Here is a 13,034-nt window from a genome sequence, read left to right on the forward strand (position 1 = left end):
GTCACAGGCACATCCAGATGTATCCCAACCCCCTGGTTCTGAGCTAAGACCCAGCCAGAAAGAATCCATCTATCAGCACTTCAGATGCAGGAAGCAGTCAGGAAGAACCCCACTGCGAGCTGTGAGCGCCCCTGGAGTTGTGCAGCAGAGATTAGCACAATAGACTAGAGGAGGCCAGGTGTTACCCCAGCAAACCTCAAAGCAACAACCCTGCTACCCCTCCCCCAAGCACACCACCCCCACCCAGCTGTGTGACCATGGGCTACACATCACCCCTCCCACCCTTTGGCCTGTATTTCCACTGCAAGTTCCTTGGGGGCAGGGAGTGTCTTGCTAGGTATCCGTACAGCAAGGGGCCCTGACTTCACGCCACTGCTGGGCTGGGAATACTAAACAGACTCTGCCAGGCGGGACAGATACACAATATTTTATTGACTTATTTTCATGTGTTTAGTCCCCCCCCAATAACACTTGCTACATTTTTTCCCCCCTTTAACATTAAAAAAAAAAAATTTATGTACAGACCTGTTTGGGCCAAGGAAGCAAATCTCTATATACAGGCTATTTACACATGGGCTGCGCACCCCTCCTAGCCAAGGGCAGGGCTGCCAGCCCCCAAGAGGGCTGCTCACCCCGTCCCTTGGGCTAGCTCTTCAGAGCCACCTCCAACTTCAGCATGTCCATGGGAGCACTCTTGGCTACTTCGAAGAAGACTCTGAAAAGGTGACACAGGCCTGTTAGTGCGGCACACCCAGCGGAGGCACATAGCATAGGACAGGGTACGGGGGGGGGGGGGGGGGGGCGGGAGCTCCAGCCAGCCTGAGGGAAGTCTGCTGGGGCACTGGGCCCCAGCCAAATGCCTGTGGTCATTAGCAAAGGATTCCTTTCTCCAAAGAGTTCATTAGGCATTGGCATTAAATCGGCTTGAGGTGCTCAGTCTAGCAACCCTGCCCCCATGCCCTGTCCCTGCTGGCACGTTCTCCAGTCACCACGGAGTCCTTCTGGGCACATGGGACCTGAGCTCCTAGTGTACAAGCCTTCCAGCCCCCTCTTTACGCAGAGCAAAGGGCAAGTTTCTCTCCCTTTCCAGGTTCTCTCCCTTTCAGGTGCTACCCGCCACCCCAGGCCTGTGGCATAAGTTCCAGGCCCGGGTGGCCCATGACTCCAGCGTGCAGGGCGGTTTTGCTGGCTCTGCCCCTGCAGCAGCCACAGCCCAGCAAGGACCCCTTAGAGCTCTGACATAGATTGTGGAATGCAGGCAGGCCCTTAGCCGTAGTACGGCGAGCTCCTGCTGGGCCAGCCTCTGCCAGACTGCAGCTAGCCAGCCCAGGTGGCTCAATTGCTCCCCCCATTCTCGATGCAACAGGGCCAGGGTGTCAGAAGCCACAGCTAGCTCTAAAGAGACGAAGATCAGAGCGACTGGGGGCAGCCAGTCCTTGCCATGCTGCAGATCAACGTTCTGCAGAGCGCAGGCCAGAACGAAGTGATCACAATGGTCCCTTGGAAGCTGACACTGCACTTGGGGCCAAGGCAGCAGGGCACTCATATCGGGCTACAGCTTCACAGCTCCCGCCCCAGGCTGCCCAAGCAGGTGACATGCCCAGTGCAGCACCCCCTGCTGGCCAGTGGAAGACATCTCCCGGCCCCAGCCCATCAGACACACCACAAACACACCGCAGCAAGGAGAGTCCACTCACCGGTGGGAGTACTTTGTGCGCACCGCCTTTAACTTGTCATCGTGCTGGTAGGTCAGCAGGAAGTTCAGCCTCTTCACCAGTGGATGGAGCTCCTGAGAGCTGTACCCGCTATAATACTCCAGTGTGGGGCTCTGCAACACGTTACAGGGACTCAGAGCCTGGACCAGCACCATTGCACATACACCCCGTGCTGCTTCTTCCAGGACACTGGGGATAGATCTGACCCCTGGGATGTCCTGACCCCATAACAGCTGCTTGGCTGGACTCCAGCGCAGACAGGACACGGATCACTTGCCCAATTTAGGTAACAGCTGAGTTTGCCTTCTCATCGTGAAGAGTAAGGAGCAGAGACAGGCCCAGTCAGGTCCCCACACAGAGCCAAAGCAATGGCCTCTGTGCAGGTGGCCATAGATCCCAGGGATGGGGAGAGAGCAGCCAAGCACCAGAGTCAGCTGCCAGGGGCCAGCTATGGAGGATGAGAAGGCAGAGCAAACCCCACTCCTGAGGCTGCTGAGGGCCTGGCTTGGAGAGTGCGGTGAGCTGCCCCCTTCTCGAACTCCCCCTGAAGGTACCAGGGCCTGCCCAGTACAGCTGCCCCTACCCCAGGCTCCACAGTCTCTGGAAGTGGGGAGCTGGAGAGCAGGCGTGGGACTCAGCAGGGTTAGGAACTCGGGCCCCACAGGCTCACGTGGAGCTAGCTATTAGAGGCAGGGCCAAAGGAGAACCGGAAGGGGTGGGGCTTCCCTGTCCATCCAGGATTGAAAGTGCATCAGTAGCTCAAGGCCGGGGGTTCCGGGCACAGACTGCTGGATCTGGGACCAACCCTCCCGCAGCCATGTTCCCAGCGGCTCCAGGACAGTGCCCACCCCTAGGAACAGAGACTGGCGACTTGACCCTGGGGGAAACCAGTCAGACGACACTGCTAGCGAGAGTCAGCAACAGCAGCCAAAGGGGCAGCCATTCCAGGCAGCCTCCTGCCCCTCGGGGCCAGTGGAGCTAACCTGGACAGCCAACCTGGACAGCCAGGCATGGGGAAGGGCCAGGAGAGCAGGGCACTCACCCATCCGCCAAGGCTCTTCATCTTGAGGGCCAGGAGCAGGCAGCTGGCGGCCAGCTTGGAGGCACTCTCCTGGACGTAGTCATACTCCGGCAAGGTCATCTCGCAGATGAAGCGGGCCAGGGTCAGTGTCTCCATGCTGGCGTGAGCGCACTGGGACCGTGGGAGGAAAAAGGAGTTGTGGTGAGACCTTCCTGCTGAGCACCTAGTGAAGGGGAGATGCTGCCCCCAGAGCCAGGGCATGGTCATGGGAGAGCACACTGTCTGCACTGGAGAACTCTGCTCAGCGCTGACTCCGTGGGAGAGGCAGGTGGTCCCACCCAGCAGATAGCTGCTAGCTCGCTGCAGTAAGGGTCCCGTTGGTGCTCAGCACAGGGGTGAGGAAGGGGGATGGGTCCAGGGCACCCCATGGCCCAAGGGGAGAGTCACCGAGTGAGCCAGCCTGGCTGCCTGTCCAGGTCACTCAAGCCCAGCAGCTGGGACTGGCCCAACTATCTCACTCCCCTGCCGGGACAAGCCAGATCCAGACCTCTCCATGGAGGAGCCTCTGGCATCCAGGCCTGGATGCCTGCTCGTCTCCCACTCGGAGTGCCAGATGCTCCTGTCCCTTCTGGAGCCCACAGCCAAGTCAGCACTTGATTCCCCTCCCTGGCCGGGAGAGAGCTCTCTGCTGCGGGTGTGTTGGGCAGAGCAGGGGGCACCACTAGGCAGGGGCAGAGGAGCCAGCCAGCGCTTCCACATGACCGAGATAGCCAGGCCTGCCAAAGAGCAAGCGGATGGAGGAGAAAGACATTGGTGCTCCTGGCACTGAACATCCCGCTCTGCTCCCCTCAGTGCCCTGAGTCGGGACTTGCCTCCAAGGCACTGCGGTGCGGAAAGGAACGGCAGGTTTTGGCAGGAGTGATAGGACCCGGTGGGTGGGGAGAAAGGAGAGAGCTTGTTTGCTGGTAATAGCCCCTCTGACAAGTTAACATTTTCCTTCGGGCGAAGGTGCAGCCTTTGCTCTCACTGTGGCACCACCCCCTCGTAGAGCGCTTTATGCCCACGTCGTGCTCATTTCCCCACCAGCAGAGCAATGTGATTGTGCCAGCTGGCTGGTGGGGGAGGGTGTCCGCCCGCTGGCCTCTAGCTGTGACCACCCACATCCTCCCCTAGTGGCAGAAATGGGGCCCCACCTTGGCAAACCTCCGCAGGAAGCGATATGGGATGGGAACATTGATGTCGAACTTCAGCATGCGGAGGATACTCATTTCCATGGCAATCAACTCCTCCCTCTTGTAGGCATCGTCACAGATGTAGAGGAAGTCATCCACACACGGAGGGCAGCGCTCCTAAAGGGGAACAGCCACGGGAATGGTCAGCCCCACCTACACCCAGGCCAGTGCTGCCCCAGTCCCTAGGGGGTGCTGTGCTTAGTTGCCCGGCAGGGACTAAACTAAAACCCCGACCCCCTTGGGGTGAGATTTTCAGAAGCATCTAGGTGAACTTGGAGCATGAATCCCATTCACTTTCAGTGGTTGGCTCCCAATCCCCTTATGCATTTTTTTTAAATATAAAGATTTCCCTTCTGGCTCTTTAAAAACCCACTGGCACCTTCTGAGAGATGTGAACCCTATTGTCCTGGCTGGAGTTCAACTTGGATGAGGCCATGCTGCCCCCCAGGGACAGCCCTGCAGTCACAAATGGGATAACACCTCTCCGGAACTGCTCTGTATTGCTGCTGTTGAACAGCTGCCACGTTCTGTTCCAGAGATGACTGCATTTCAGTGGTGGGCCAAATGTTCATTGAAGATGGGGCAGGCCGATGCAGAGTGCTTCACTTTCATCTAAGTTTTCCATGGGAAACTTATTTTCAGCAAAAATTCAAGATCGAAAGATTTTATTTGGGAAATGCCGTTGCAGTGTCTCATGGGAGTTGTAGTTCAGGTGCCTCATGCTCCTGCTCTCCTCTATAGGATGGGCTTGACATCTTGCAGGATGCCCCAAAGTTTCCCCTCTTAGAAAGGGAAGGCAGTACATCATGGAAGATGTAGTCCAACCAGGGAGCCTAGACCATAGCGGAAAATCCAGCAGGGGACAACCCACCAACAATTCCCATAAGGTTCTGCAGCAGTATATCTGGATTGAAATATCAGTTTGGGGCATTTGATTGATTGATAGATAAATCAAGATTTTGATTGGAAAATTTTTGATCAGCCCTACCCCAGTCTCCCCACCTGGGTAACTTGCCCAAACTTTCACCTTTCAGGCTGGGGATTTCCACCATAATACTCAGAAGGTGGTGGTGGGAAGAGGGGGACATCTCTCCAGCTTGGTTTGATTTTTGGCTACAGAGTGGGGTGTGGAATTCTTCCTCCTTTTTGGGCAGTGTCCCAACAAACTGCCAGCGCCTGGAACAGCTGGGCTCCATTCCCAAGCACAGTGCATTGGAATGCTTTAACCAGCACTTGTGGGATCAAAAAGCGCATCAGCCCTGTCACCAATGGCAGCATTCTCTCCCTGAGACTCCCTTCCCCCCCTTCCTGTTTCCTCCTTCGACTAGGAAATTAAATGCAAAAACTTGAGTTAATCCTGCGTTGTGGCTCCAACACTCCCAAGTCAGGTGTAACATTAACACCGCCGTGCTGCGGAGCAATCCATGCAGCTCTTCCTCCCTTGTTAAGGTTAGTTGCTCAGTGGCAGCTATCGCAGAACACTCGGTCCATAGGACGTGCACCAAGGTCCAAGTTCATGGGAATGTCCCAACTGCCTGATCTTTCCCCCTTTGCTGGTACAGCCCAGTTCACACCAGCATACGCTCCCAGGGATTTGCGTTAAAGGTGGGACGCTAACCAACAGGACCCGCCTAAGGGCTAACTAGGACCCAAGGGGTGAATTCCAGCCCACCACTCCCTCGATCCCAGCCTGCCCGCCCCCTCACTGCTATTCCGGCACTGGGGCCTTTCGAGCAGTAATGGTCAATCACTGCGCTGTAGCCTTAGCCATGTGAGCTGCGTGGGGAGCTATGCTGTGACTGCACAGCATGCCCCACATGTGTCCCCCTCTGGGCCTGTGTTACCCCCTGCCCCCGACACCCTGCAGCCTCTGCCCAGGCCAGAGCTGGGTCACCTCAAACTTGGAAGCGATGAGGATGGCCGTGGAGCCAATGAGCTGCAGTTTGTCCCTCATGCTCACCACCTCCACCAGGTAGTGATCCACCAGCTTCACCGCCAGGTACAGCGTCTCATGGTTCAGCTCAAAGTTCTCCTGGGGGAGACACAGATGGAATGGCACATGCCAGCCAGTGTGACCTACCCTGGGTGCAGTCACTCAGGGTTTGCTACGTTCCCAAGCTGCCCTCCCCAGGCGGGCACCTCATGCAGCAGGCTCAGGGCAAGGGGCAACAGACCCCCTTACCCGCTCTGCTCCTGAGACTTGCCCTCATACAGGCTGGGACTTGTTTTAGCAGCCAGGGGAAAATGCTTCCCATTCCCAGCCCGGGGGTGAAGGTCATGTCTGCTGTTTTGCCCCAGGCTGCCCACCCCGAGTGCCCAGGCACAGATCAGTGTCGTTTGGCACAGGGAAGGGTCCCTGGCACGCCACTTGTCTGACTCACCAGGCTGCTGCTCCTCTCTCCAGACTCCTGACGCATGCCCAGAAGAGAGTCAGGGCCAGCGTCTCCACGAGGTAACTGGCCCCTCCCAATGACTGTGTGGAAACACAGTAAGCAGCTTCCTCCCCCTGGCCTGCAGCCCCCTCTCCACTCACAGCCCTTTCACCCCCGCCACAAGCTAGGCTCACAGCTGCATGCAGCCGAACCACATCACGGGGGCTGAGGGGTTTCTCTCCTCCACGTGGCTTCTGCTCAAGCCTGCTGGGGAGGGAGGGCTGGTCTGCCCCACCTCCAGCTGGGTGGGTGTAGTTTTTTTTTTTGTTTTTTTTTTTTATAAAAACACACACACACTCCTGGCAGTTCGTTTTCCCCACCACCACAAGGGAACCCGGGTGCGCACCTGGACCTCCACCATCCAGTCCACCAGAATGGCTCTCATGTCCCTGCTGATGTCGTGCTGGTTCTCCATGTAGTTCGGGAGCAAGAACTTCTCCTGCCAAGGGAGCCACAGAGAGGCTGTTAGTGAATGAAGCCCACCCACTGCAGCATGCGGGTAGGAGCCTGGAGAGGCTGAGTCCATGGCCCTGCCCTCCTGCAGGCAGGCTGCTAAGCTCTCTCCATGGCACCATGGCCAGGAGCTGCCGCTGTCACGACAGGGCCTCCCTGGGACAGGCCCTCAGCCCCATTGTTGACGTAGGAGGATCCCACCCCCCACCCAAGCCCAGTTGTGTCTCTGTAATGGCACCAACTCTCGTGATGGGCTGGACGCTAGAGCCCAGCTGATCCTATCCCAAGCTGCTCATCCCTCCTGGGGTCAGCCAGCCCTGCTACATCAGGGGAAGGGGCCACCCACGGCCCCCAGCAGGGATTAGTGGCTGGGAGAACAGTTCCCGCCAGAAGGTACCATCCGCACAGACAGCACTGCAAGGAGAGCGGCTGTAACTGGGCTTCACCATGCAGAGGTGAGCTAGGAGCCCAGCCTGCTTCCCCTGCTGGGCCAGTGAGCAGCACGGCTGGAGGGGAAATGGCCACCAGGGCCTGCCCAGGGCTTCTCAGGGAGACTCAGTGCCATGGACAGAGCAGCCATCAGCCAAGTGGAACCAATCACCCTGCCCAGGACCAGACAGCCTCCTGCCAGGAGAGCCCTGGGCTCCAGAGAGGCTGCACGGAGCACGCAGCGGGAACAGAGACCTGTACGTAACAGGATGCCTAGAGCCAGTTTGCCCGCTTGGAAAGAGCGAAAGGCTGAGCCAAGCCAGCCAGGACATGAGCCAGGGGCTTTTGGAAATCAAGCTTTATGCGTCAAGTGCTAAGGCGCAACCTGCCTGCCCTCCCAATGCACCAGCCCCCCATCTGCAATGCCATGAAATGCGGCAGACAAATGCACTGGAGGGGGCTGCACTCTCTTCTCTGGAGACAATGGGACTTTCAGACCCTAGGGGCCTGGGCCTGGCATTCTAGCTCCTTCCTGTGCCGGATGCCCCTGGAGCCAGCCGAGCATCCCCAGGGTGTCAAGCCAGCGAGCTCTGAGAGGCTGGGCCAATCCAGCAGAGGAGGAAGGAGAGACTGGCAAAGCTGAGATCCCTGTGCCTGAGCCCTCCCCGAGTGCCACACACCTCTCTCTCCTTCATGTAATTGAAGATCTCCTTGGCGTACTCAGCGCTGGCGTACGGGTCTCCCAGCTGCTCCTTGTCAATGTCCTCAATGGCAGGCACCTGCGTGAAAGGCAAGAGGGTTGGGGGATACCTCTGGGACACCAGAGAGACGAGTCCCAAGCACTCATGACAACGAGGCACTGAGAGCGATGGCTGGTCAGGCACTGGGCTGCCAGCCCCAAACTGCTTTGCCAACGCACCTCTCTCAGTTAGCAGAGGAGCGTCCACAACTATGTGGCAAACCCCAGCCTGGAACACAGCAGACGCTGCATGCCCTGTCACTGCGTTTCATCCTGCTCTGCAACTCCTCTCGTGCTGCTCTCCCGGCAGGACTTTTCTGTAGCAATTTGCCTACATGGCCTGCAGGAGGCAGACCTGCCCCAACCCAGCGTTCAGGGGAAATTAGCTGCCAGATCCCATCTGTGTAGCTCAGCAGCTGGGGAGGGGGCAAGGTGCAGCTTGGCGCAAGCAGACGGACAGAGCCAGAGGCTTGGTTCCCCACAGGGTGAGCAGTCGAGGCAGCAATTGCAGGCAGTGCTTCAGTATCCCCAGGAAGAGGTGAACGAGCGCCCTCTAGGGACAGTGTGAGGCCAGGACACTTCCCTCCTGCAAGGAGTGCAATGCCAGCATACCAGCTGAGCCCCATGTGCTGTTCACGTCCGTCGCCCTCCCAGGGGCCACTAGGTTGGCAGTGAGCACCCGATTCCACTGACCTGCGTGGGTGCTGGCTCCTCCGGCACCGGGTCATTTTTGGGAACCAGTTTGGGATCAACAGGCGCCTCAGCTGGGGGCGTTTTCCTTGTTGACCTAACAGAAGCAGCCAAGAGTGGGTCAGACACTGCAAGAGGCCAGGCTCAGGGGCAGGGAGGTGTTGGTCATCCAGTGCCCCAGAAATCGCCAGATCGCATCAGACCAGGGTATAGCTAGCCCAGGGTCCCCTCTCCAATAGTGCCCTGTAATAGCTGCTTCAGAGGCAGGGGTAAGAACCGCCCCCCCGCCGAGTGAACAAAGACACCTGCGCATGAGGGAAATGTCTTCCCCGTCCATGATTGGCTAATACCCTGAAGCAGGCTTTACAGCCCTGCCAATATTTTATCTTGACTAACATCACCATGAAGGTTCCCGTTATCCACATCAACACCCAAACTTTCCTTGAATTCCACTAAGCTCTTGGCCTACATGAGATCTTGTGACAGAGTTCCACAGGCCAACCATGCATTGTATGGAAAAGGCATTTTCCTTTAGCAGTTTTATATGGAATGGCTTTCAATTCCATTGAAGTCCCCTTGTCCTTGTGATAGGATGACAAGGATGTCCTGATCTGTCCCCTCCATACCACTCCCTTTGTACACCTGCCTCACATCCCCTATTAGTCTCCTCTCCAAGGCATGCAATCCCCATCTCTCTTCCTAGGAGTTTTTCCAGGACCCTGAATCTTCTCACCCAGGACACACACGTCTGCCATCTCCTTTCAGACAGGGTGATTATAACTGCCCAGCATCCGTGGGCAGCACGCCCCCATCGGCATTCGACTATTTTCCACATAACGACACCCCTTCCTTCCACATCCCAGCCTCCCATTTGTCTTTAGCTGCAGCCACATCCCCTGGGATTTCCCTTCTTCCCTGTGCATCAGTCAGCCAGGATGGAGGGATGTCCCTCTACCCCCCCCTCCCCATTTTACACTGGGGGCCTGGCCTGCAGCATCTCCCACTCCATTTTCTCAATTACCCTCCTAGTTCCCCACTGGAGGGGAGCTCGCCATGGCTGCGGATCCCACCAGCAAGCAACCTGAGCACATTCCCAATGGCAAAAGCCTCTCCGAGGACACCCCACCCTCCCAGCTGGCAAAGGGTCCTACCATTAGAGCCCCCAGCTCCACCACCAAGAGACCCTGACAGCCAAGAAGCATTGGCACAGAGAGACATTAAGCCTTTGGAGACTGACCCTCTGCCAGAGGGTCCCCTTGGGCTGCAGCCTGGAAAGCGACAGCACTGTGCGAGCCAGTACTGGTGCTAGCCACAGGGACAGTGGCTCAGATAACAGGGTAAATGCGCGTCCATCAGAGCGAAGAGCAATGCGGCCGCAAGGGGTGGGAGGGGCTGGGGCTACATTGCTGACCCACAGAGAGTTACTCACTTTTTAAAGTTGATCTCATTGTTCTTCAAGACCCCCAGAGCAGCTGTGCCCTTCTGCGCCTTCCTGGGACCTGCCTTCGCAGCATCCTTCTTCCTCAGGCCAGCCTGGTTCTTGTGAGCCTGGCAGGTGAGAGGGCAATGCTGGAAGCACAGCACGACACACAGAGGGGCAGCCTGGCCAGGCTCCCCAGCATCGCCACTCCAGGCCAATGGGGGCGGCCAGCACATCCCTCGGCCCACGCCACTTCCCACAGCCCCCATTGGCCTGGAGCGGCGAACCGCAGCCAGTGGGAGCAGCGATCGGCCAAACCTGCGGACACGGCAGGTAAACAAACTGGCCCGGCCCGCCAGGGGGCTTACCCTGGCGGGCCGCATGCCAAAGGTGGCTGATCCCTGGTCTAGAAGGACCCCGGGGAGGTGTAGGGGCACGTCCAATACAGGGCAGCCAATGAAGGGAGCTAGTGCCTCCTAAGCAAACAGGTTCGCTGCCTGGTTTGCCTGCAGACTATTGATAGTTGTGAAGTTTCACTGGACATTGATTCCACCCAGTCTTAGCAGGGAAAATATTTTAATGTTAACATCAGCATGGTCTAGTGGTTAGAGCACAGGGCTGGGACACGGAAGAAGAGTTTGTTCCCAGATCAGAGTGTAAGGACTAATATATGGGAGCGTGGTCTTTATATCAGAGCAGTGGACCAGGCATCAGGACCCCGGGTCCCCCACCCCCAAGCCCATGCATGAGCCAGCAAAGATGTATGGTGCCTCTCCGGAGAGGCACAATACAAGACCAGGAAACAGGACGGGGAGACGCAAGGTAGAAATGAAACATTCAGCTCGGAGAGGAACCTTGCCCATCCAGCTCCCCCACAAGCTTCTTCCCCCCAATCCCCACAGCAGTGCTGTCTCCTTACATTAGTGATGTCTCCGAAGGCTGACCTCTTCTTGGGTGCCCCCTGGGGTGAGGACGGGGACCTCTTTGCTTGAAAGCTCTCCTCCTAGAGCAAGGAGCAGATGATTGAGATGGCATGCTGGACCCAACCTCACCAGGCGTGAGCTCCTCTGCCACCCTTCCCTTGGCAGCCATGCCCAGAGCATGGGACGTGGCACCAAAGATACCAGCTTTCAGGAGAACAAAGCAGTCAAGGTGGGGCTGGAAGCGTCATGTATTCTCACAGCTCCAGCTGTGATAGGTGTCTGCCCCCCAATGCCGCAGTAGCTGAGTCTGATGTATCAGCCTCACCAAACCCTGTTGAGGGGGAAAGTGCGGGCAGGCTAGACCCCAGCTTACAGATAGGGTTTGAGGCTGTGTGACTTGCCCAAAGGGCAACAGGCCAGACTGCAGCTCTGTAGGGGCCAGCCCAGAGCTTTAAAGCATTAACACGACTGAAGTGCTGGGAGCAATCTTGGCCCAACTCTTAGAAGAGGGAGAAGCCACCTTTTCCTGTGGCCTCCCAACTCCAGGGACCAGCCCGCACCTTTACCAGCGAAGGCCCCATTGCTACCCCCGGAGTGAGCAATCCATATGTATCCATAGCCCCAGCTCCCAGCAGGGCAGGAGAAAATTATTAACCCCACAGACTCACCTTCTCGGGTCTGACATTTTCTACTGCTCCTGCTTTGCCAGGCCGTAGCTGTTTACTGCCTGTGGTCTTGGAGTTGCGTGGCACTGGCATCTTCTCTGCCCAAGCACACCTGCACACACAGACAAAAGATGCCCCCAAAATGCTGACTAATTATTTTAATGCACTTTACAGACTCAAGGTCTCAGCCTCCCCCATGCAGTGGGCAAACAGCCTTTATCCTTACCTCACAGATGGGGAAACCGAGGCATGGGGAGGGGAAAGGATTTGCCCAATGGCACCCAGTGAGCAGCGTTAGGAGACATGGGTTTATTTTCTATCCATACTCCTCTGTTATCATCCAGACCACAGAGCAGTGACTGCAAACCTCTGCCCCTGCCCCAGGGACTTTAGCAGCAGCTCAGCTGCAGTTCAGACACAACCTTTAATACATGCACCCACCTCACAGGCAGAGAATAGCCCTTTGGGATCAAACAGTAGCCACCACCTCCCACAGCTCCCAGTGACTCACCTCACAGCCTGGGAAGCAATGACCCCTCCCACCCCCACCCTCCACCAGCCTCATCCCTCACGGTCTGGCTTTTCAGGTGCTACTGTGAGCCACTGTTGCTTCTCCAGGCCAATGGCCCCTCTCTCCACAGCTTTCAGTCCAAGGAACCTTGGGTCATGGCCACCCCCATTCCATTACCTTCTGATCGGGGAGCAATGCAACAAGCCCCAGGAGAATGCACAAGAACCACCCTGTTGTCATGGGGAAAAGGCAATGGGACGAGGACTGTTGCCCTGCCATGGCTCCATGGCAGCATTTCCCCTGGGCTGCAAAGCTGCTTTGAGGAAGGCGAGTGGCACAGAAGCGGAGCTAGTCTGGGGGCCTTCTCATGTGAGGAGGGGAAGAACCACTGCTAGGGCTTAGGAGCATGCAAGCCAGGGTGAGCATACTCCCTATTTAACTCTTTGAATGCCACTGGGGTCCCATGGAAATAACAACTGGGAGCATTCCAAAGGCCAGGAAGGAGGCCTGGGCCTTTGTCCGTGGGGTAGCAGGAGGGCTGAGGCAACAGGAAGGCAGGAAGGATGCTGGCAGGTGGGTTTGGTTGTCGGGAGTGGCGGGTGGGCACTAGTCAGCAGTAGTTTGCAGGCAAGTCTACCCATCCAGAGCGTTGGAGGTACTGAAGAAGATGCAGGCATTAGGGAGGTAACAGAGGAGAGGAGCATGCCAAAAAAAATCCCTGCACACACCCATGTGCCCCTGCAGACCCTCATCTGCAGGGCTGCAGAGAACCAGACACTTCTCCCTCAGGGCTGGCTGGCTGCT

At 57.2% G+C, this 13,034-nt stretch overlaps 1 protein-coding gene across 1 annotated transcript; it reads right to left on the reverse strand.

Annotated features, from left to right (window-relative positions):
- Window positions 1–645: 645 nt before the first annotated feature.
- On the reverse strand, window positions 646–11,812 carry CCNB3 (cyclin B3). Its single transcript, XM_065411220.1, has 11 exons — window positions 11,723–11,812; window positions 11,051–11,134; window positions 10,141–10,259; window positions 8,715–8,808; window positions 7,963–8,061; window positions 6,747–6,839; window positions 5,863–6,000; window positions 3,930–4,085; window positions 2,758–2,907; window positions 1,698–1,828; window positions 646–715 (listed from the first exon to the last, which is right to left on the reverse strand). The coding sequence occupies exons 1-11, from the start codon at window positions 11,810–11,812 to the stop codon at window positions 646–648; spliced, it is 1,224 nt and encodes a 407-aa protein (XP_065267292.1).
- Window positions 11,813–13,034: the final 1,222 nt, after the last annotated feature.

The sequence above is a fragment of the Emys orbicularis genome, chromosome 9 (assembly GCF_028017835.1).
Source record: "Emys orbicularis isolate rEmyOrb1 chromosome 9, rEmyOrb1.hap1, whole genome shotgun sequence".
NCBI classification, from domain to species: Eukaryota; Metazoa; Chordata; order Testudines; family Emydidae; genus Emys; species Emys orbicularis.

Bases quoted from the DNA above. Each gene is read 5' to 3' on its own strand.
- CCNB3 (XM_065411220.1), bottom strand. From the start codon at position 11,812: ATGCCAGTGCCACGCAACTCCAAGACCACAGGCAGTAAACAGCTACGG. The intron at 8,809-10,140 runs GTGAGTAACTCT...TGCTTCTGTTAG, and splicing joins AATGAGATCAACTTTAAAAA to GTCAACAAGGAAAACGCCCC. The intron at 716-1,697 runs GTGAGTGGACTC...TCACCTTTTCAG, and splicing joins CGCACAAAGTACTCCCACCG to AGTCTTCTTCGAAGTAGCCA.